We start from the raw sequence: 22,594 nt of genomic DNA, 5'->3' as shown, positions 1-22,594 counted from the left end.
TGAATAATTCTGGGACCTGCATGATTGTTGTTTCTACCAAGGCCACAGATATTGCCAAATTGACCAGGCCTGGAATCTTAAGGATTATAGCTTGAGCTCTGCCGTTAATACAACTGCAAATAGTTTTTTAGAGATTTATTTGGAGGGTCATGAAAACAAACAACGTCAGTAACTTCTTACTCAACTCAGTCACTGAAAATCAAGGTTAGGAAGTCTAACACCAGCAAAAACCCCTCTGTAAATACATTTGCCTCTAATCCAGACAGCGGAGGGAGTTGTAGATAAAGGTGGATTAGTCTGAGTATCTTTTCTCAGAGATCCCTCCTTCTTTTCTTAGAGTAGAGCATAAACCCAAAGTGTAATGTATATGGTGTAATTTCACCCATGATTGATCTCACAGTGTCATTTAAAACCTGAGCGGTTGAGTAGCAGGAAGCCGGGTAATACTGTCGCTATGTGTCCTGTTTTGTAAGGAAGTAGATATAATGATAGCTGGAAGGACAGACGGACGTTATTATACAAGTGTGTGTTTGTATATGGAGGTGTGTATGTGTACATACAGTTACTTTGTGGTTTTCTGAGTTTCCTCTGAGTTCCACAGTGTCTTCTTCATGACCCTTTAGATGGTATTCAAAAGAAGAAGAGTTACAATATTATATAAAAGCTGTCAAATGGCAAAATGCTAGTAAGTCCTCTTGATAATGTGGCTGTAACAGATCTTTAGACAAATGAAGAAGATTGTGTTTGTGACCTAACTGCCAGCACTGTTGTGGCTATCTGAATCACAAACACATTTTGATAAAAATATAAATTCAGTTTGCGCTCTTGCACTTACTCCTAAATTATAGGCCTGCTCACACTGTGATAGTATGTTAAGAAAAAATAAACACTACACCGAGGACATTATTGTTGCTCATCACGTTGCGTAATTCACCAACCAAGTTTATTTTTGGGGAAGGGGGCAAGTTGTGGCGTAGGGATATGGTTAGGCATTAGAATTAGACTGAAATGTTTATTTTTAGGGAAATTGAAAAACAAAGAAAATAAATTTTTGGTCCTTGGAAAGAACAAACATGTACATAAGCTTGTCTTTTATTTCTATGATTAGAAGGTTGGCCAGTGTGAGAACAGTTGGTGCATTTGTCTTCTAAGGTTAGCTTTGACATTGGTTGACTTGGTTTAGACTTAAGACTGGCACTACGAGTAAATTTGAGAAGCTTTGGGACAGGCTGTAGCTATGGTGAACTAACACAATCTATGTGTGCACCTGCAGTCGGTACGGTACCCCAGATGAGCTGAAGCAGCTGATCGATGTGGCTCATTCCATGGGCATCATGGTGCTGCTGGACGTCGTTCACAGCCATGCATCCAAGAACACGGAGGACGGCCTGAACCGGTTTGATGGCTCCGACTCGTGTTTCTTCCACTCTCCGCCCAGAGGGCAGCACAAGCTGTGGGACAGCCGCCTCTTCAACTATTCCAGGTACTCCTTGTTTGGTGCCATTGTTATAATTTAATCACGTAAACTCGAATCTAAGTGATCTTTAATTCTTAATGGGAGTGTGAGAAAGTCTTTCTTTTAATGTATTTGATCTGCATGTTTATAAAGTTCAAAAGAGCAATTTCTTCATCCCATTGCCTACAGTACTTCACCTGAAAATATACAAACAACACAAGCTGTTTCTCTTTAGCATAATGATGCATTAAGTTTGTTGCACAGCTTATTTTTAGATCGGTGCATATGGTTAAAGCATGATGTTTAGGCCAATTTGATGCATTAGCATTGCACAATGCATTTTACATTTTCAGTTCCATCAAGGTGGGGAAAAATGTTCTCAGTCTGAAGAGCATATACAACACAGAGATTGCACTATGTAATTAAATCAGAATGCAATTGCTTACTGATGTACAGTAGTAGTGAAAACATGCTGCTCTACATTTTGTGTCATTAGCAGGAGATTTGCATTTAACCAGCACTGTAGGACTCTTTTACTTTTGTCAGACCTAGTGCAGCTATAATTTTTAGGTAATTAAATTCAACATTCCATTTCTTCTGAGCCTTTTAGCGTTGTCCGCGATATAAAAGCAAGGAACTGCACACTGATTAGCTGCATTTGAAAAGCTGCGTTTGAATGGTTACATATGATACTAGACTCGTGAAAGAGATTTAAAACCAGCCATGGCTCCATCAGATATATAAATGTTTGTGCTGTTTCAAAACAAGGTTGATAAATGGGCACTCCAGTTTTAGGGGTTCAGAATTTAAAACAAAATTGTACAAGCAACATATGAGGAGACTGATAAATGAGGCCAAATGGACGCTGACATACCACTCTTTATATTTTATGAGACTGCCTGATACAGCATGACGTGTTGAAGGTCAAAAGCAAGACGAGATCGCAAAAATGACAGATTACAGCTCTCACCTACTGTTAATCTGATATTCCTAAAGCGTAGAGAGGGCTGTTACTGGTGAATTTAAGTTTCCTCAAATGCTCTTGATTTTTTTTTTTAACCTTTTACACATGTGGTCAGACAGGTGTTGAATTTTAATGCATTGCGAGTAATGATTTGATGTCTCAGTGTGGTTAGGCTTTGGTTCATATTACCAGCTAATTGCTAAAGTGTGAGGAAAAATGTGAAGGGTCTGAAATCGGGCCGGCTGTTCTCTGACTCTGCTGGTGCTCAGTGGACACCAAAACTATTGATTGGTGTTGTTGTAAACCCTGTTAATTAAGTGTCTCTCTCCTTGCCTCTGTACCCACAAAATGATCCCAGCACAACATTAAAGAGGAACGGGCACTGTTGAGTCTATCAAAGGCCTTTTTTTGAACTTGTTTTTAATAAGTGTGTGTTGGTGTGCAGTAGTTTCCAATACATTACACAATGCTTAGTGTCAGGCATGGGGACTATAATAAGAGAAACAAGGTTCTTCTTTCATTAGTTATTGAACTCTCCTCATATCAGAAGCACTCATTAGACACAGTGCAGACATATGCCACGACTGGGAGGCATGTGAGGAGTCATTTGTAAAAGCCCAAAGGAGCTCTGCAATGTCATTGTCAGTTCATTTGTCTTCTCCGCCTCTCACAGGTTGTTTGGATGTGTCGTTGGTGTCAAGCTTTTCTGCTACTCCCTTTAGAAGGAAATGAACCTCAGAGGCTAGCCGTGAACCTCATGTGAAACACAGCCTGTTTTTAATCAAGCAGCCCTGCTATCAGCCATCGCAGTCTGACCATGATGTTCTTATTAGGTTGACAGAAGCTGACTGATACCGGCTATCGGAGCAAGGATATATTTTCCCTGTTGCTGCCTCTTCTGCTCCGCTCTCATTTCTGCATCTTTATCACAGAGCACCTACCTTTTTTTTTTTTTTTTTTTTTTTTTTTTTTGTAAGTCAGTATGTGTTTCTTTTCAACTTTTCCTCATAAAACATTCAACTCAGTCTGGAGAGAATGCTGTTTAGATAGATGCCTGCTATCCTATTTGTTAACTTGAGTTGCCTTGGAGTCAAATGCGTCTGCATTCAGTATTAAAAATGTCTGACTTTGTAAACATTGGTTCCAGGCTGTAGAAATGCGAGACACAGTTTTGCAGTTGCTGAATACCAACTTGATCATCGAAGGACTGAGCTGCATTCAAACTGTGCAGGGAAAAAACACTGCAGACACTTGGCGTGGCTCACAATTAGCCCTATGTCAAGAGGTTCTTGGATGTACACCTTATGTCTATGCACAAGGTGATATACCAAACACTCAGCTGGTCTTTGTGAGCAGAACTAAGGGAGAGATGCATTATTTGTTGGCCACTGTTACCTTTTCAAATATGTCAAAGTCACCTTGAGACAGTGACCGAGGGAATGGAGCCCATGGCTCGGCATGTAGGGGGGCTGGCAGCCACAGAAGCCAAGCCTCTTTGCCGATCAGGGCCCTCAGATGTGAGAGTTCTGAGAAGCTTGATGTAGGCTCATTCTGTAATCCCCCCCACTTCTCACAGGATCATTTGCATCCATTTTTCATCAATCTTTGTGTGAATTCTTAAGATATGAAAAATAGGCTCAGGGCCAGGCTTCTGAAAACTCTTTTTAACTCCTGTCCATGTTCTCATGCTGAGAGATCGGCCCAGTGTTTGAGGACCAAGCAATAATTCTCTCTTTGACAAGATTATACTTTACGTGTATTTTTATTACGTTCAAATATTTGTTAATCATGTGTGAATGGGGCAATATAAACAGTGATCTTTATATATTCACCAAAGGAGATTAGCACTATTTGGATTGTGAGTATATTCTACAGTATGAGAGCTCAAATAAGGCAAAATCAAATAATTTAGGTTCTCTGATATACAGTATAATAAAGTGCTAAACCACTGATCATGGTATCTTTCCATCTAATGTAATATTGGTTTCCTTATGACAAGCTACTGTCGTGTATATATGAGTGTTTTATCATGCACTTACATGCTGTTTTTAAAGAGCCATTTAGCGAACTATGGAGCATATATTATCACGTTACATGACTTTTGACCGTGTCTGTTTGCATCTTTATCATTTATTCTTTCACTGTGGGTTTTCAGCCTTCAGTATGCCAGCTAAATGTCCTTTAGGTTGTGAAATTGTGAAATAACACAGAATAACTAGAAGGGCACTCAAAAAGTGCAGACATGCGTCAAGGCCAGTGTCAGACAACACAAACCAGACTTCAGAGGAAAAATAAATCAAATTCATGGCAAACAGTCTGGATCTGCCCCAAAAAGGGTATCTGAAATGCCTGATGCCCCTCCACCAAATTTGGTGCAAATCGGTTCAGCACTTTTTGCGTAATCCTGCTGACAAATAAACAGACATGGGTGAAAACACGACCTCCTTGGTGGAGGTAATAATATAAAAGGGAGCACATGTAGGGAAGATGGCAGGCTTGTATTTTGAAGAAACAGAGTGGAAACCAGCACTAAAGAAACTAAAAAAAAGATCAGTTTCTGTCTCCCTTTGGAGCATTCAAGTTTCAGCATACTAGGACTTTGAACTGTAGTTGGGGCTTTGCTACTGACTGATCAATCAATAACCTCAAACATGAAATGTCAACTCAGTCCAAATTTCAGTATTTAGCACCCATGAGATATTTCCCCTGCCCCATCAAGTCACACAGCAAGTGGAAAAGCTGTTTTTTCCCCTCTGCTGAGCTTCAGCTAATGAGCTCAGCTTAGCTGTAGGTGTGCATGGCGGCTGGTTGGAGCTGCCTGTAGTGCTGCCACTGGTGCTGGATGGAGCCAGTGGGTAGGAACCCAGAAGCTCTGTACCCTCATGCCCCTCAGCCCCTTAAAACAATCTGACAAAAAAGTTCCATTGCAGCACTGTGTGCAAAGAGATTTCTGCTAGTAGCCAGACAATTTTATGAGATCCAAATGAATAATTTAGCTCTTGAATACTCAAGAGATTGTAGATTGTCGAGACATTTTTAAAGTGTAAACTTCATACAAATTGAAATACAGGGTAATAAACTTTAGTTCAAACAATAGTTGTTTTTTATTTCAGATGTCAGCAAAGAGCCAAAACTGAGACATCATTTACTAGTCAGTGTCAGTGTTGCTCTTTCACATGGTACTCAGACATACTAATCACTTGCCCAGAACAAAGACTGCAAAGTTTTGTAATGTTTTGCTAATGAATGTTTGATTTCATCTACACTGATCCAGCAAACTGTTTGGTAACTGATCTGGAATTCCATCATAACAAATACTAACAAAGTGGTGCCTGCTGTTACTTGTCTCCCTTCTTCTGCTCACCCCAACCCCAGGGACTGTTATTCCCTCAGTGAAGTCTGTAAGGCTGCACCCTCCCTCAAGGCTGGCTGCCAGCTTCTGGCCCACTTGTTTTTGTAATTAACCAAGCAAGAGAGGTTAGCATATTGCAACGCATGATGGTGATGTTAGCCAGCTAGGTAGCTAACTGTATAACTATAATTTTTGGAGGCATGCCTATAATGTACCTTATCTTTGCTTTGCCAGAATGGTCATACCATTTAAATAATTTAAGTGATTATACATGAGAACATACATCTCCAGAGATATCCTGCCACTACTAAAACGTGGCCCATTGGAGAAAAACTCCTACAGGGCAGGACTGGCCTGCCAGACTGCAATTGATCCCTGAAAGGCTGCAAGAACAAGGTGATACTAATTACAGGTTGCTAAACATACAAACAGTCTCACAGGCAGCAGAATATCCCTCCCAGGATGCCAAGCAAGAGCAGCTAGCTGCCAGGCAGCCTAAAGAATGCCAGACAAATGGCAGATATCTGACACAAAGCACAGCAATACAGGGACAGTCTGTCAGACAGCAAGATGAGAGTTTACCCTGCGAGGCAGCCAGCATCACCAGACTGTCTGAAAGCCTGCTTAACAATGTGGTACAAAGTATAAAGACGTATTTGTCACACATGTCCAGCACAGAGCACACATTTGCATTTTAAGACAAACACAATGCTGACTGGCTAAATCATATCATCTGTGTTTTACTGGACTGCTGCTTGTTTTATTTTGTGTATGTGGCAGCTAGACATGATTAAAGACATCATACAGCAAGCATATTAGCAAGTCATATTCTTCAATAATCTACTGTGCATATGTGTATTTAATGCAACTGCAAGCTGAATGAAAACCAACCAAGAAATGTGAATTTATTCATTTATGTGTCTACAGTGGCTGCAGGGGGCTGGAGAAAAGTTTGAAAAGCGTTAAATGAGGCCCCTTATTTGTCCTTTTTTTGTCCAACAAATGCACACCATCCATCGGGCTGTCTGGCACTGTCGTTTGAGCATCACGCTTCTTGTGTGACCTGTCAGCTTCTTAAATTTATGTTCTCTTATCTGCAGCTTACCTGTGATGTTGGGAAAACAGGGACTTAAATCTTTCTCTCTGCCTTCGTGACAAGTTGCCGCGGCGCCCTCACGCAAAATTGACTTATAGAAATGCAGCATGTTTCCGTATCTGCTGTGCCTGTAACAGAACGTAAATACATTCACACAGGTCACAGTCATGTTCAGCTGGTGGAGCAACTAGGCATGAATCTGATGCGAAAGTCTGTTGTTTAAACCAACTTTTCATTATTTCTTTGTTTGTATTGTTTCGCCAATACAGCAAGGCTAACCCCCACGCACTCAGACACACACACAAACAGTAATAAACAGATAAATAAACATGAAAAGATCTGGATTTCTCTGTCCCCATGAAATCTATTTGTTCCAGTGACATATTCAGTGCTTCGTTCTCTTATCTTGTTGTTGACATGTAAACATCGCACATTTCTCGCTACATTCCCCAGCTGCTCCCTGTCAGTAAATTCCATTCACAGTTTTCATCCGTTCATTTTGTGTTGGTGGCTTTGCCTTGTACCACCTGTTTGCGATGGCATGTGATTTTCACCAAATATCCGTCATCTCTTAACACAGTATCTCCTGTCATATTGCAGAAGCACAGTGCCTTACTTGACTTGGGTAAATCACAGCTCAGAATTATGAATATTCTATATATAGTATGTATATATATATATATATATATAGTCTCCAACATGGCTGTGCTATAGAGAAGTATTTGCTCTTAATTTCAGGTGTAATAAAGAATCTAATTACGTTCTTCCAACGGTGCTCTCTTCGGGCATGTGAGGATATTGGGTTCTCCAAATATGAAACCGTCCATCTTCTGAAATGTTCCTTTTCCTGTTTCCTCTCCTCTTTACATATAGTGTTGTATTTCCTCCACCCTCCATTAGATACTGATTTAATGTTGATATTATTCTATATTTCTTCAAGTTGTAAATGCAAATTATGGTTCTATTTATACCATTTTTTATCGAAGATCCCATGATGCTCTATTTTTCCATTATAAAAGTCCCTTAATTGCAAATATCAGAAGTAGCCCTGCTTGTGTAGTGCATAGTTTTGTTTCAGCTCCGTGAAACTCATTACCTTAGCATCTTTTGTTACAGTACGTGAAGGTCTTAAACCATTTACAATCCATTGTTTGAACCCCTGATCAAGCATGATTTGGGATAAAACAGGCCATCCATCGAAGTAGTCCGAGCTCTGTCTCTATTGATGTTTTCGTAACAGATTAAACTGCAGTTCTAACGTCAGTTGAGTGACAGCATCCACATGTTCAAGCAAGTCTTTTGTTACAACTTCATCTCCAATGGGGCTTTGAATTTCCCATCCTTGTACATGCCGCTCAAGGTTTTTTCTCTATTTTGCTTTCTAGTCATTAGTGTATCAGTAAATTACTGGTCTAATTTGTGCAGCATGGAAATATGAATGCCCTTTGTATATTTCCTAAATTGTAATGTTTTAAATTTGACCATTCTGTATGAACCTTGAAATAACTTTATTCCAGACTTTGAATTGTTCACTGGGATTTCAGGCATTTCAGTACCTAATGAAATAAATAGAGAAGTTGTGGAAGGACATTCAGTTTATAGTAGCCTACAGTATCTGCTTGTGAACTGAAGTTCAGTGGAAGGAATTGAGTTCCTCTTTTTATTGCAACCCCAAGGTATGAAAATCTTTTGGAAAATTTTTGTCATATAGATTTGGATAGGTAGTAATTCATTGTTAAAATCTTTGTTTTAGTTAAGTTTAATTTATCCAAAGGCCAAAAATCCAAGATGATTGATTAGTATAGGGAGGCATATGTCTGGGTCCTCTATAGCCAACGATGATGATGTTCTCTCCTGACCTTTACCCCTTTAAGATCTTTATTCAGCCTAATAGCTTTTGCCAGAGGCTGTATAAAAATTGCGACTAAGGTCAGGGAAAGACAGCAACCCTGCCTGATAGACCGTTCCAATATTATACTATCAGTCAGACTGCCATTTATTTTTATCCTTGCAGTTGGATTTTGATAAAGTTTTTTAATACACTGGATAGTCTCGCCATTTAGTCCAAATTTCTCAGGCAGTTGATACAGAAAAGACCAGTTTACACTCTCAGATGCCTTTTCTGCAGCAAGACTTATTAAGGCAGCACTCATCATTTTGTGTTTCACATTTTAGGTGACGTATAGGGTTCTCCTTAAGTTGTCTTGGGTTTGGCATCTCTTAATAAAACCTGTCTGGTCTTCTTCTATTATGTCATCGTTAAACTGTTCATATCTTTGTCCAATAATCAAAGTATATGATTTATAATCTATATTTATGTCTCACTGTTCCTTCCCTTAGGAATCACTGATATTACAGCTTCCTTGCTTCCTTGGTGGGAGTTCACCAAGTGTATAGTTAAATGAAGACTCAAGTAGTGGTATTAGTTGGTCACTGAATGTTTTGTACCACCCTGCTGGCAGAACCATCACTGCCATGTTTGTAATTTGTTTTGAATCTACTCACTGCTGTTTCTGTTTCAGTTTTTCTAATGGGTCTAGTCAGACTGTCATTCTGATCTTTCCCAATTGCTGGGACTTGTAGTGACTTTTATAGCAGTGTGCGCTTGCAGGTAAAACAACACCACATATGATAGATTACCTTATCATACTCTACAAGCAGCAATATTAGAGCTTTACTCTATTAGTGCTCCCTAACCAGGTTTCACTGTCATTGCTGAGCTTTAGCATGAGGACAGTGTAATATGCAATTTGCTTTTGTATCAACACTGCAGACTGAGTGATAACTTCATTGAACTGTATAGATAAGCGACGTATTGCATCGGGTATAGAGATCTAACTTTCTCACTGTAATTGGACTTCATGATGAATGGCATTGTGGGTCCTAATGTGGCAGTATGGTTTCATCTTGGGCCTCTGGCTCTCACTGGCTATTATCTCCATCCTGTGGGGATACATTGTGTCTGAGCCTTTGTTGGCTCTGCGCAGTGGAGTGGAGGACCTAATCTATTTATCACAGGGTCTGCGTGACCACCCAGCCAGGCTTCTATATCGGATCATACTAGGCTCCCTCGTGCTCCTCCTCAAGGGAACGAGGAAGCGCCGATGTAACATGCAGCTTCACACCTGTCAAACAGTGCTGGGGTTGGTCATCCCTGAGGAATGGAGCGCAGAGGGCAATGCATTTAAATGTCTTTTGTGTCATGGCTTACTTGGCGAAAAAAATCTGGAATTTTGTCTGTTGCCACAGAGGATGTAATCTTCAGAATTTAGTGCTGCAACATTCAGGGGTTGAATCAATATGTTTTAAAGAGGAGGTATCACTGAGAACAAGAATTGTCTAGTGTTTGGATGGATTTTTGCAGTTTGAGATGTTATTGAAGTGTTGTTGAAGCATGAATCTGGGACTCACTGCTTCACCAACTTTTTGACATGATGAAATTGCATCATTCAAGCAAAAAAAAAAAAAAAAAAAAAAAAAAAGTTGAACTGCCCCTCAGTGTGGTGTCACAACTTGAGAGTAAACCAAATGAAGTTCGGTATCAAACTTTTGTAATTCAGAATCTGATCTTTAAACTGCCGCTGCAGATATAGAGAGCTGAAGGGAAATCAGAACTTTCTACTCATCTTCAAGAAGTAAGAAAACCTCCGTCAATAACATATTTACATCTTTAATAATGAAAATGACTAAGAACTCAGCCTTACAACATAACTTTGGTTCACTCCATGTCTAGACAGTGTTGGTAAATATTTGAATGTTTCTCTTTCTAGTGCATGAAATGAATACAAGTAAGACTTTACCAACTTGGCACACATGTAATTGCACAGCCCACGTTAATTCTAACACAGCAAAAATACCCTCGCGTTACAATGCAAACAAAGAACCGTGTCTTCTATCCCAAGCACTGCAAATAAATTCTGCCACATAAAATGTCCCTTTGCTCAAACCCAAACATCATTCATTCAGTTGTGGGTGGATAAAATATGGACATTAGAAAACGGCACGGTTGGTTTTAGAAGAAAATAACTTTGTTGAAATCATGAAGGGTCCAGTTGATAATACCAGGTGCTGTAGCAGATACACACAGGCTCTCCAGGGTATGAAAGGAGGGGCCAAGGCCTGCAGGACCGCCCGCCAAAGAGTGCAGTTAATTACAGTATTATGTTAACAAACTGTGAACAGTCTGTAGAAGTTGTTGTGAAGCTCTGGAGGTCAAATGATATTTTGTGAAACTTTTTGTTGAGAAAAGGTCACGAATGTCCTTCCAATTTGTCTCAAAAATAAAGAAATAAATTAGGTTCATAGGTGTGGCTGTGCACAGGGACACTAGACACATATCATTAAAACCATTGCTGGAGCTGAGGATACAGAGAGCATCTGAGTTGTGAGTTTCAGCGGTTCACATTTAATCAGTGGCATGGATGTGTCGTTCGTCTCACATCCTTGACGCTTCGCTGCTGCTCTCCAGTGTGGCATCCGTGTGTACAGTGTTTCATTTGGTGCTCATTACGCAGGCCGTATAGACTAGACAACCAAATCTTGAGTTTCAACTGACGTTTCCATGGCAACGCGCCACTGAACAGGAAGAGGTGAGGTGCGTAGTGTATTTTGCCTTGAGTAGCTGTTCAGATCCAGATGACTCTCCCGTCACTCAGTCAGGAACGGGGACTGGGGCCATTTATGGAATCCACCTCCTCAAGCCTCCACCAACACAGTCCAGCCAACAGGCACGGAGAACATTAGCATGCTTTGTGGCACACCATGGGTGACAAAACACAGCCACAAGTTACACTTTCATATTCAGATGGTTTGTTGGTTTCATCACTTTTTTTTTTTTTTCAGGAGTATTTACCCCCTTGTTTCTACGACAAAGGAGCTCGTCATATGTTGACGATGGAAGCCAAAGAGAGTAGAAGTGTATGATTTATCTCCTCCTCAGGAGAGGTAACTCAATTCTCCTGTATGGTGTTTGTTTACCCAAGTGTAGCATGAAATCCTATCAGTTCAAATACTGAGGGATGGGCATGGCTATACTAAACACTTGCCCAGTGGTCATGATGCAAGTGGTGCGATGGAAATCAGAAACTTCTCGTATTGTGTACAGTAAGCCGCTGATTTCTCATCCCGACAACTGGATATGTGAAAGACGGCATCACCTCCACAGTGTAGTTAATGAAAACACCATCCCCTGTCACTGACACTCCATCTCCGACATAATGGAGCTTTAGTTATCAATATGTGAATGTCCTGTAGCAGTGAAAATTAATCTCTGGTGCCTAAAGTGCATGAAGAGATGTGTGAATAATTCACAGCTTCTTGTTTATCTGACCTTGAGAGTGTGTGTGTGTGTACCTGTTTGTGTGTTTTTGCTAGCTGGGAAGTGCTGCGATTCTTATTGTCAAACCTGCGCTGGTGGATGGAGGAGTACCGCTTCGACGGCTTCAGATTTGATGGTGTTACGTCTATGCTGTACCATCACCATGGCATTGGTAAGACGGGTTTTTGTGCATTCGAAATTCAGGAATGGGTTGTGTGTCTAAAGCATGTCATCCCCCGCTTTGAAACCCATAGTGCAGTGTGCTCCACGGACTCCAGAGGGTTAAAGAATAAGGCCAGGAAGAGATCTGTCGAGAGGTCTGGCTGATCCCAAACTTCATGTGGGACAATTTATGATCTACAAAGCATGTTTCAATCAAAAACACACAAGTCAACAATATTGTGGCTATTATCCTAACCTGTGTCTACGCATGAAAATGTTCAAAAGGCTCAGGATAAAAAAAACATTTTTCCAGATGATGTTTTGCAAATAAATGTAGTTGAGTGAAACACTTATTTATGGCATGAATTGAAACTGAAGCACTGATTACAAAACCCGTTCCTCTACAGTATTTGAAATGAGGTCATTCTCCTGTGTGATGTGTGTAATTTTTGCATAACAAAATGTTGCCTGATTGGATATTTTATCAATTATTGAATGAGGAGAGCCAATTCAACAACTATTTCATCCTGGATGCACACAATTAATTTTAGTGAGACAGACTGAAAATATGGAAAACTTAAAACATAATTACACAAAACAAAATACAGTTTTAAAATGTTCAATATCAAAGATAGCGATCACAATACATATTATAAAGGGGACATGGTCAATATTCAATCCAGGGCCAAAGATAGACATAAAAAACAAACAAAAAAAAGAATGAGGAATCAGGAAAGAATTGGCAGTAGTCATCACACACTCTGGGATACGTGTATTATGTTATAAATCTTTGGATATCCTGTTCAAAGTACTGGTAGGTGCTACTTCACAATCTCTAAAGCATTTTACTGTGTAGTTCATGTAGTTGTGGGCAGATAATGAATAATGTCTCTGTGCTACTGTCTAACCCGAATCAGCCTAAAAATGATGTTTGCTGTATATGAAGTGAAACAGTAGCAGCGCTTAAAAAAAAAAAGACTGAGGAATGAAGGATTTTAGAAGTTTGGGTAGAAAACAAGACGAGTGTTGACTGTGTGGGTGTTTACTCCTCAGGCACAGCCTTCTCAGGGGACTACAGCGAGTACTTTGGCCTTCAGGTGGACGAGGACTCTTTGGTTTACCTGATGCTTGCCAATCACATTCTTCATACCCTTTATCCTGACTGCATCACTGTTGCAGAGGTAAAAACACACCACTGCTCTCACCATCAACAGCATCCGCTCACTTTGCAATGACACTGCCCACAGCTATTACTAATTAAAAACACTTATTAGTTAGGCATAGCTTACTTACGTATTCATTGGTGTAATTAAGAAGTAATGCAAAAGGAAATGGGATGTCACTCTTTTTTGGCCTGTGCTATAGGATTTTTTGCCCCTCAATATGTGAGCTGTGGAGTGGCATTGATGTGATCTTGGCTGACTCCTGGGAAAGAAACCTGTGCACACCAAGAGAAAATGTGATATGAAATAGTGTGACTTCTCCACAGGAAGTGTCAGGGATGCCTGCTCTCTGCAGAGGAGTAGAGGAGGGAGGACTTGGTTTTGATTACCGACTGGCTATGGCCATTCCTGACAAGTGGATTCAGGTAAGATGATTCACTTCTTTTTAATCTCCCTCTTTTTTATGCTCTGTCTGTTTTTTTTTTTTTATCCCTCCCCAGCAACTTTTTTACAGACACTGTGGGCCTAAGCTCACACACAAACTTCCATATGACACACAAATAGAGAGAAAAGTGAAAGCGTTTGTTTTCAAAACAGGGATGAAAGACAAAGCGAGTGACAGGGCATGTTAGGAGGCATTAAGCACTCTTGTGGTATATTACAGCTGAGCTTGTTGCTAAGCTTTTGAGCCGTTTGAGAAGCTTTCAAGTGTAAAACTTGTTTAGCAATGAAGTGACACGAGAATCTTGCCCTATATTTTCCTTGGAGATGTCTGCACAGTCTTGGGCTGTGGTGTAACACACTGTTATTAAATAGAGCTTCTTTGACACGGCTCCTGCTGTTCTATAATAGGAATCATCAATTTATTGCACCTTTTTAAACTTAAAAAGCAGTTTAAACAATTTAAAAACTATAAAACAGAGTAGAATTATATTTTAAAAAAATGTATTAAGTAAGGCTACAAACAGTTAAATCCCAGAAATATCAGGACCAAGTGGGATTAAATTGACAATAAAACAGTATTAACAGTAATATATTTCCATGAAACAGATAATGATAGGTGTATTTCTGCAGTCATAATGTACATGAATTGTCTTGATTTCTCTGGCTGTTATGGAGAATATGGCAAAAAATCTCTCCACATGTTAAGAGTTTCTGCACTTGAGTCGTTTGTTTTCACCCTGAGCTCCAAGGTTTTTTTTTTTTTTTAATCATACTGAAGAAAGCCTTTGTGCTTTTTCTAAAGCAGTGCTAATTTATTTTTCTTTTTTTCTGACTTAATCCTACCTGCTGTGCGAATGGGAAGGTCATTATTTATCCCTTTGAACATAAAGTTATGAATAAATGATGGAAGAGACATAATTCTTATTGAAATTAGAAGCATTTGACTTATTCATTCATAATGACCTTTTTCTTAGATCAGTAATTATTCTGAGTTCTTTGCATGGATGTATGTTTTCATTTGAGAGACAAGCTTCAATAATGTTCACATGAAGGTCATCTAGTCACTGATCCAGGCTGAAATTTCTTTTGTGATGTTTTTTTTTCTTAAGTGGAGCATTTGAATAGGCTCACAGACACCTTTACATTTCACTTTGATTCATTATTCAGTCTGAAATGTCTGTCCTTGGGGTAGCTTTAAATGATGTCAAAGCAAAGGGTATTTTTCTGTTTGAATTCAATGCTCTGTTGATTTTTCTCCAACCAGTCAGAGAGTCTGAATAGCTGAAAATTAGAAATGCAACAACCAACACTAAATGCTCATCCTCATGTCATCCTCCACCCATTGTCAGGGGAAATATAGAGAATAATTTCACCCATGATGAATTAAAGAGGAAAATGGTCAATTGTTTTTATTCTCCGACTAGGGGTAGTAGGTAATACCGAAATTTAAAAAATATATAAGTTTTGAATTGAATTGAAGGAATTTTGCATGAATGAACTTAATTAAATGGCAGAAAGAGGATGACAGTTTATAGTTATATAATCTGGACATTTATTGAGCCATGAGTTCCCTTACCACATTTCCAATGCTTTTCAGGCTTAAACAAACTTTACAATGTTATTTTTATTTTAAGATGTTATTATATATATATATATATATATATATATATATATATATATATATATATATATATATATATATATATATATATATATATATATATATATATATATATATATATATATGTAATTATATATATATATATATATTTGTATATATATATCGTGACTATGCTGTGCATGTTTTGACTCTAAACATTTCCATTTTCCATCACATTTTCTTTCTTTTTTAAATTAAATTTTGGTTTCATTATTCCTACTGTAGTAGTTATAGTGGAGTGAAAATTATTTAGGAAATTATCCACATTGTCATTTGATTTTTGTTTTGGTTACGCTGTTCAGTGGAAAAGCTTGTTTGGAAGAGAGAAGTCTTGTCAGTAAAGGCTCTGTTGGGCAGAGCAGTTTTCTCACCTACTGTCAAGAGTTTTTGAGTTTTTCCCATGTTTGCTGAAGGTTAGCATCAGTCATGCTGTACGGCAAGGTGTGCAGCTCTTTGCTCTGCTATCTCCCAGACAAAATGTTACTAATGTGTACACACTCCAACACAGAAACCCAGAAATACCTACGGAAGAAAAGACAGCAAACAGCCTCCACACCGACTTTATAGAAGGAATTGTTTCACATCTGTGGATGTTAAGTGTTTTGACATTTTTCATATGCTGATAACTTTGAGTCACATCAAAATGTTACTTCACAAATATCCTGTGTGTGACTTGCAGCAATAGAAGTTATAGAATTATGTGTATCATCCTTGCTGGGCTTACTTACCTTCTACTACATTACTTTATTTTTATTTCTCTAATAAGAGAAGTAATTTTCCAAAGCTCAAAATGGCAGCGAGCGGTAGCTTACTGAAAACTTTAAACATAAATATGATTTTAATGTGGCTCTAGTTGACATCATATACAACTTCAAATGGAAAATCATCTCTCTGCTCTTCGTATTTAATTCTTACATCTCATACATAATTTACCAATATTTTACTTGGACAAATATGATGGACCTGAAAGGCCTTAATTAGGGAGGATGTAATTTTGTAATTTACAATAAAGATGTAATTTTCCCAATGAACCTCACATCATGAATTACACTGATGGTTAGTTTTTACATAAAAGTCTATGGAGCTATGAATGAGAGTTTTAACACTAGATTTTAGCACATAAAATAAGCCGTCAGCTGAGCCAACAATTATGAGAAAATGAACATGCTGACAGTGATGGGACATCATTTTTAGATCATTCATACAGTCTCTCATACTGATACAGTTTTTTAGGTAGGATGATAACAGAAACTGGAACAAAAACAGCTTAAATATTTAATATCTCTACTGAGATGGAGCTTTCTGTCTCTAATCATTACTGGAAAAGATGATAACACTGTTGAGTGAGGTGTTACCACCCAGCACTGCTTCAGACTGCATAGAAAATTCTGGGCGCCAAATATTCTCCGTCCTTCCACAACAACTGCTGAAGCACCCTTTAGCTCGGCACTTCAGCCCAAACTGCCACTGTGAAAGTACTTAATGGCCCACAATGGGAAAACATTGTTTATAACTGTGCAGCCATCAGGTATGAAAGTCCATAACTGAAGCCAAGTAGCACACAGAAAGTGCATGCATACCCCACCATCAGTCCAGAAATAACTTAAGGTTATTATATATTTCTTTGTCAGAAAGTTTTTCTTTCTTGCTGTCTGTTTTGATGGCACCGACATCCAGCCGTTCATGTTCAGACTTTCTCTCAGAAGGGTGTTTTTCAGCCTTGTTTTGGAGCAATGTTTGCCTCTCCTGGAGAACTTGGATACATTTACAGTACTTGGGATCAGTACATAACTCATAATTTATTTTCTTGGCCCCGTTGGTGTTTTCTTCAAAGTCTGTATTAATAAAAATGCCACCCATCCGTCGTCAGTATGCCAAAGTGTTTTTATGAAATCAGCAAATATTACTTTAGAAAGTACATTTGTAGGGAAACAGCGCGGCAGCAGGTGATCCCTGGGGATGTTTCTGTCTGTTTGGGTTGGCTGGTGAATGTGGATTGTTTTGTGTCCTGTTTCAGTGTGCATATGTGTGTGTGTGAGTGTGTGTGTGTGTGTGTGTGTGTGTGTGTGTGTGTGTGTGTGTGTGTGCGTGCATGTTTAGAGAAGTAGAGAGCCTTTCTTGTGTGATATTTGACAAAAAAAGCTCTTTGCAGAATGCCTAAGAAGGTTATCCATTGTAAGATTCATGTAAAGCTGTGTCTTTTTATCTGTGAGCCCACTCTGGAAGTTCTATTTGCTCATATTTTGGTGAAAGAGCAATGCGAAGTGTGTGACCTCCGCACTGCATGCATCCTCTTGCACTACAGTTTCTTGTGTTTCTCGATGGGGGAAGTCTATGCATCGTTAATCAAGTCTGTCTCTCGCAGCGGTGGGTTTTACTCAGTAGCGGAGATGGAGGGAGGAGAAGAGAGGGGCAGAAGGAGGGAGCTGGGTGGGTGGGTGGGTGGGTGGGTGGGGGGAGTAGTCCCAGACTTGACCTTCCTCGGTGATGCTTGCACTAGCTGTGCGGCAGGCAGTGCTGTACCGCTGAGACGCAGCCTCCTCCACGGTAACCAGAGTTTTCACAGGATTATCCTCGGGATGCCTCTGGAGGGGTTGCTGCTGCTTCTACTTTTCAAACAGTATTGCTTGCAATGCAATATTCATTTAGATTCTTCTTCTGGTTGCATTTTTTTCAAAATAAAATTTGTTGCTTCCCTGATGACACTCAACGCCACATGAATCATAAAGTTGGAGGTGAGCAAGCGAGCGGTGAAATTCATGTATTTTCTGTGCAGGGAAGCATTCAGATGAACATGCCTTGGTATAGCCAGTGAAGTGCACTCAGGGCTCGCCTTGCCTCTTCTCACAGAGTGTCAATTAGGGAGGGATTTGAATGGACTGAAGTGGAGCCTCCAGTGAGGTGTGTGTTGCAGAGAAGGAGACATGGAGCGGGTAGGGCAGGCATTCAGAAAGATGGACAGAGAGACAGACCGACGGGCAGGAAGAAACAGAAGGAAGGAGAGACAAAGAGACACTGCAACAGAGCTGTGAGCTTATTTATAGATTCACATGTGTGCGCGAATGAATCTCTCTTGGTTCTTCGAGCGGGGGCCTCACGCTGTGTTTCGTCCTCAGCATGACTGATTGATATGACTCATTTACTGGCTGCAGAAGGCTGTTAGGACCAACAGGCTGTGAAAAATTAAGATATCCTAATGAGAGGACCAGATAAGGCGCACAGCACAAGTTTGGATGATTCGATCTGATTATGACCATAAAATGCTGTCACTCCTAATGGATAATATTACAAAAGCCCTCTAATTTAACAAGCACCCTTCCCTCCAGCTACAATAGATTGAGATGTAATTGAAACAATTAGAGGCAGAGGAGGTAGCGGGCTTGCTGGTCACAGCTTGGATAAGAGAGGGCGATGCAGAGAATTCTCCAGCATCCCTCTGCTTCTCTCAGCTCTTCAACTTGAATGACCTCTGAGTCAATTGTCCCGATTTTTGTTTCTGTTCCTCCATTTAATTGAATGAAAATATCAGTCCGCACAGCTCTCTCCTTGTTAGTTTCAGGGGGGGAAATCCATTTCTGGTGCTCGTAGTTTGCTCTGTCCATTATACTGGAAACACTTTCAATTAACGTGGCTTAATAAAAAATTCAGGCTGCCACCAAGCAATGGCGGGCTCCAGCTTGTTTATGTTAACGTGTCGGTGGCTTCATCACAGCCTTTAAAGGGCGCCCACTCTCTTTGACCCCCCTCGCCAAGCGTCACCCTCAGCTCGGTGAAGCATTTCAGCTTCATCCTGCTTTGTTTTATTAGCTAATTGCACTGGGAGGCCTCCCTTGTATGGAGTTAACTGGCGGTGCAGGATTGACACGGTGCACGTTTCCTCAGCGAGGTGAGCTGAGAGGTGCGTTTCAACCAATTGAAGCTCCTGGCAGAGGCATTTGCGTGGGCGGAAAAGTTCATTAATTTCCAAAACTGTGAAAAGATAAAGATAGGGAGGCATTAGGTTGATCCACAGGATTGAGCGTTGTACACCTTCATTCCCTGCTCACCTCTGGGGGCGGCACTGAATGTGCAAAGAGAGGATGTCCCCATGGCAACGCAAACTCAAACACAGTTGCAATAGATGTGTTTGCAAAGACAGGAGAGACAGAAAGCTCGGGACAGATGTCCCTAATGTAAAAAGAAAAAAAAGAAAAGCTTTACACTAAGCACATCCAAGTCCTTCCTGGCACCATGAGATGGTAGCAGAGAGGCTCTTGAAAGCCACAGACACAAAGACACAGCATGTCCGTGGCAGTGAGATGACCTCATCCTGCACTGCTAGATTTTTTTTTTTTTTTTGTATTTTTATTCTGGCTCTGCCTAATTAATCTGGGCACTCTGGTTGGCGCCTGACAGCGGGCTTGTAAAGTAAGATTTGTGCACTGCTCATTATCATTGATGAAGTGGAGTGTCAGTGGTGCCAGGGAGCTCGGCTGGTCGGGGCTGATGTGGGTGAGCTGGTGGTAGAGAAGTCGTCAACCCAGTCACTCCTGTCTCCGCTCCGACAGTCCTACTCCCAGATTAATTGCTCCCAGACCAGTTTTGCGCTTGAATTGAATTGTAATGATTCATAAGGAAGTGTAAAGTGTCTGATTATACGTGGATGTGGAGGCGGCTGTTATGATCTCCGGGGTATATTCTTTAGATTCAGTTGTTTAGCTTTTATATTGGAGCTGGTGGAAAAAAGATATATTTATTTTCAGCTGGTGTTGCGTTCCAATTTTAAAATTTTATAGCACTGTTCAATTTATCCATAAAAGAACTACTGTATTGTAATATTGTCCAGGGAGCTACTAAGCCAGCCTTTCTTTAACAGGATATTTTCCATGTCTTGAGAATAGAAGCCAGGTAACTACGATCCATCTGCAATGATTATTAGGACATGTAGTTTTACAGTGTTAATATTTTTCACACCCGTGGTAAGTTTCTATATGTACCTGATGTTTTTCTTTCTTCAATCAATTTTCCAACCTTTACTCATGTTCCATATGGTTTACAAAGGATTTACGGCCTTACTTTTTCATCCCAATATACAATACAGACTGCACATAGCTTTTCTAGTCAAAGCACTTTGCACTACAAGACACATTCACCCATTCACACACACATTCATACAAAGTTTTTTTTCTCCATACATATAGCATTTTTCTACCACACACCCACACACACACACAAATACATACACACACACACTCACATATACTCCCACACCAATGTTACATCAGGGGTAATTTTGGGGTCAGTATCTAGCCTGAGGAAACTTTGACATGTGGACTTCAGGAGTCAGGAATCAAACCACTGACCTTCAGAGTAGTGCTGAGACCTGCTCTACCTCCTGAGCCACATCCACACCAATTAAGGCCTAGAGTGCACAACCTATGAAGGCATCTGTTTTGTTACATGTCTTTAGGATTTATTTTTTGCTTTTGCTTTTTTTTTTACTTTACAAATCATTATTTTTATTATTATCCTGAAAATATGGCTTCAAATCTTAAGGATGTCTCTGTAACATTAACTATTCATGAAAAATGTTAAAAAGAAACATCCTTAGGTACTTTGGCAAAAACACATGCAAATATACTATAGCCCCGTTTCCCAAAAAGTTGGGACACTGTGTAAAATATAAATTAAAAACAGAATGTGATGATGTGCAAATCATGTAAACCCATATTTAATTGAAAATAAAACAAAGACAACATATCAAATGTTGAAAAGCTGAAATTCCATTGTTTTATGAAAAATATATGCTCAATTTTAATTTGATGCCAGTAACATGGTTCAGAAAAAGCTGGGACAGGGGCAACAAAAGTTGTATAAGGCTCAAAAAAAAAAACAAAAAAAAACACACACCTGGTTGAATATCTCACAACTAATTAGATTAACTGGCAACAGGTCAGTAGATGGCTGGGTATAAAAAGAGCCTCTCAGAGAGGCAGAGATGGGGAGAGGTTCACCACTCTGTGAAAGACTGCGTGGGCAAATAGTGCAGCAGTTGAAGAATAATGTTCCTCAACGTAAAATTGCAAAGAATTTGGGAATTTCAGCATCAATGGTTCATAATATCATTAAAAGATTCAGATACAGAAATCTCTGTATGCAAGGGACAAGGCCAAAAACCAATTTTTGGATGACCGTGGTCTTCAGGTCCTCAGGCGACACTGCATTAAAAACAGACACCATTCTATAGTGGAAATCACTGCATGGGCTCGGGAACGGTTCTGAAAACCATTGTCTGTGAACACAGTTTGTTGTTTAATCCACAAATGCAGGTTGAAACTCTACCATGCAAAGAAGAAACCATATCTAAACATGATCCAGAAACGTCGCCGACTTCTCCGGGCTCGAGCTCATTTATGATGGTCTGAGGTGAAATGGAAAATTGTCCTGTGGTTTGACGAATCAAAATTAACAAATTCTTTTTGGAAATCATGGATGCTGCGTCCTCCAGGCTATAGAGGAGAGGGACCATCCAGCTTGTTATCAGCACACAGTTCAAAAGCCAGCATCCATGTGGGGGTGCATTAGTGCCCATGGCCTGGGTAGCTTGCACATCTGGGAAGGCATCATTAATGCTGAATGATACATACTGGTTTTGGAGCAACATATGCTGCCATCCAGACAACATCTTTTTCAGAGAAGGCCTTGCATATTTCATCAAGACAATGCCAAACCACATTCTGCACGTACTACAGCAGCATGGCTCCAGTCCAGACACTAAACTGGCCTGTCTGCAGTCCAGACCTGTCAACCACTGGAAACGTTTGGCGCATCATGAATGAAAAATACGACAAAGGAGACCCTGAGCTCCTGAGCAGTTGAACGCCTATATCAGGCAAGAATGGGACAACATTTATCTTTCAAAACTCCAGGGCCTGATCTCCTCAGCTCCCAAACGATTACAGAGTGTTGTTAAAAGAAGAGGTGATGCAACACAGTGGTAA

At 40.0% G+C, this 22,594-nt stretch overlaps 1 protein-coding gene across 1 annotated transcript in view; it reads left to right on the top strand.

Moving 5' to 3' along the window:
* The window catches only part of gbe1b (glucan (1,4-alpha-), branching enzyme 1b), an 89,925-nt gene that overhangs the window by 23,311 nt on the left and 44,020 nt on the right, over positions 1–22,594 (top strand). The window contains exons 7-10 of the mRNA XM_071496679.1: positions 1,274–1,483; positions 12,242–12,357; positions 13,401–13,528; positions 13,837–13,935. Coding sequence (XP_071352780.1) covers positions 1,274–1,483; positions 12,242–12,357; positions 13,401–13,528; positions 13,837–13,935 — 553 coding nt within the window. The remainder of the gene's footprint in view (positions 1–1,273; positions 1,484–12,241; positions 12,358–13,400; positions 13,529–13,836; positions 13,936–22,594) is intronic.

This window comes from Trachinotus anak, unplaced genomic scaffold (assembly GCF_046630095.1).
Source record: "Trachinotus anak isolate AG129_WGS33_773 ecotype Australia unplaced genomic scaffold, CSIRO_AGI_Tana_v1 ptg000014l, whole genome shotgun sequence".
Classification (NCBI taxonomy): domain Eukaryota; kingdom Metazoa; phylum Chordata; class Actinopteri; order Carangiformes; family Carangidae; genus Trachinotus; species Trachinotus anak.
The sequence above is the reverse complement of the archived record's forward strand: the minus strand, read 5'-3'. Positions and strand labels throughout refer to the sequence as shown.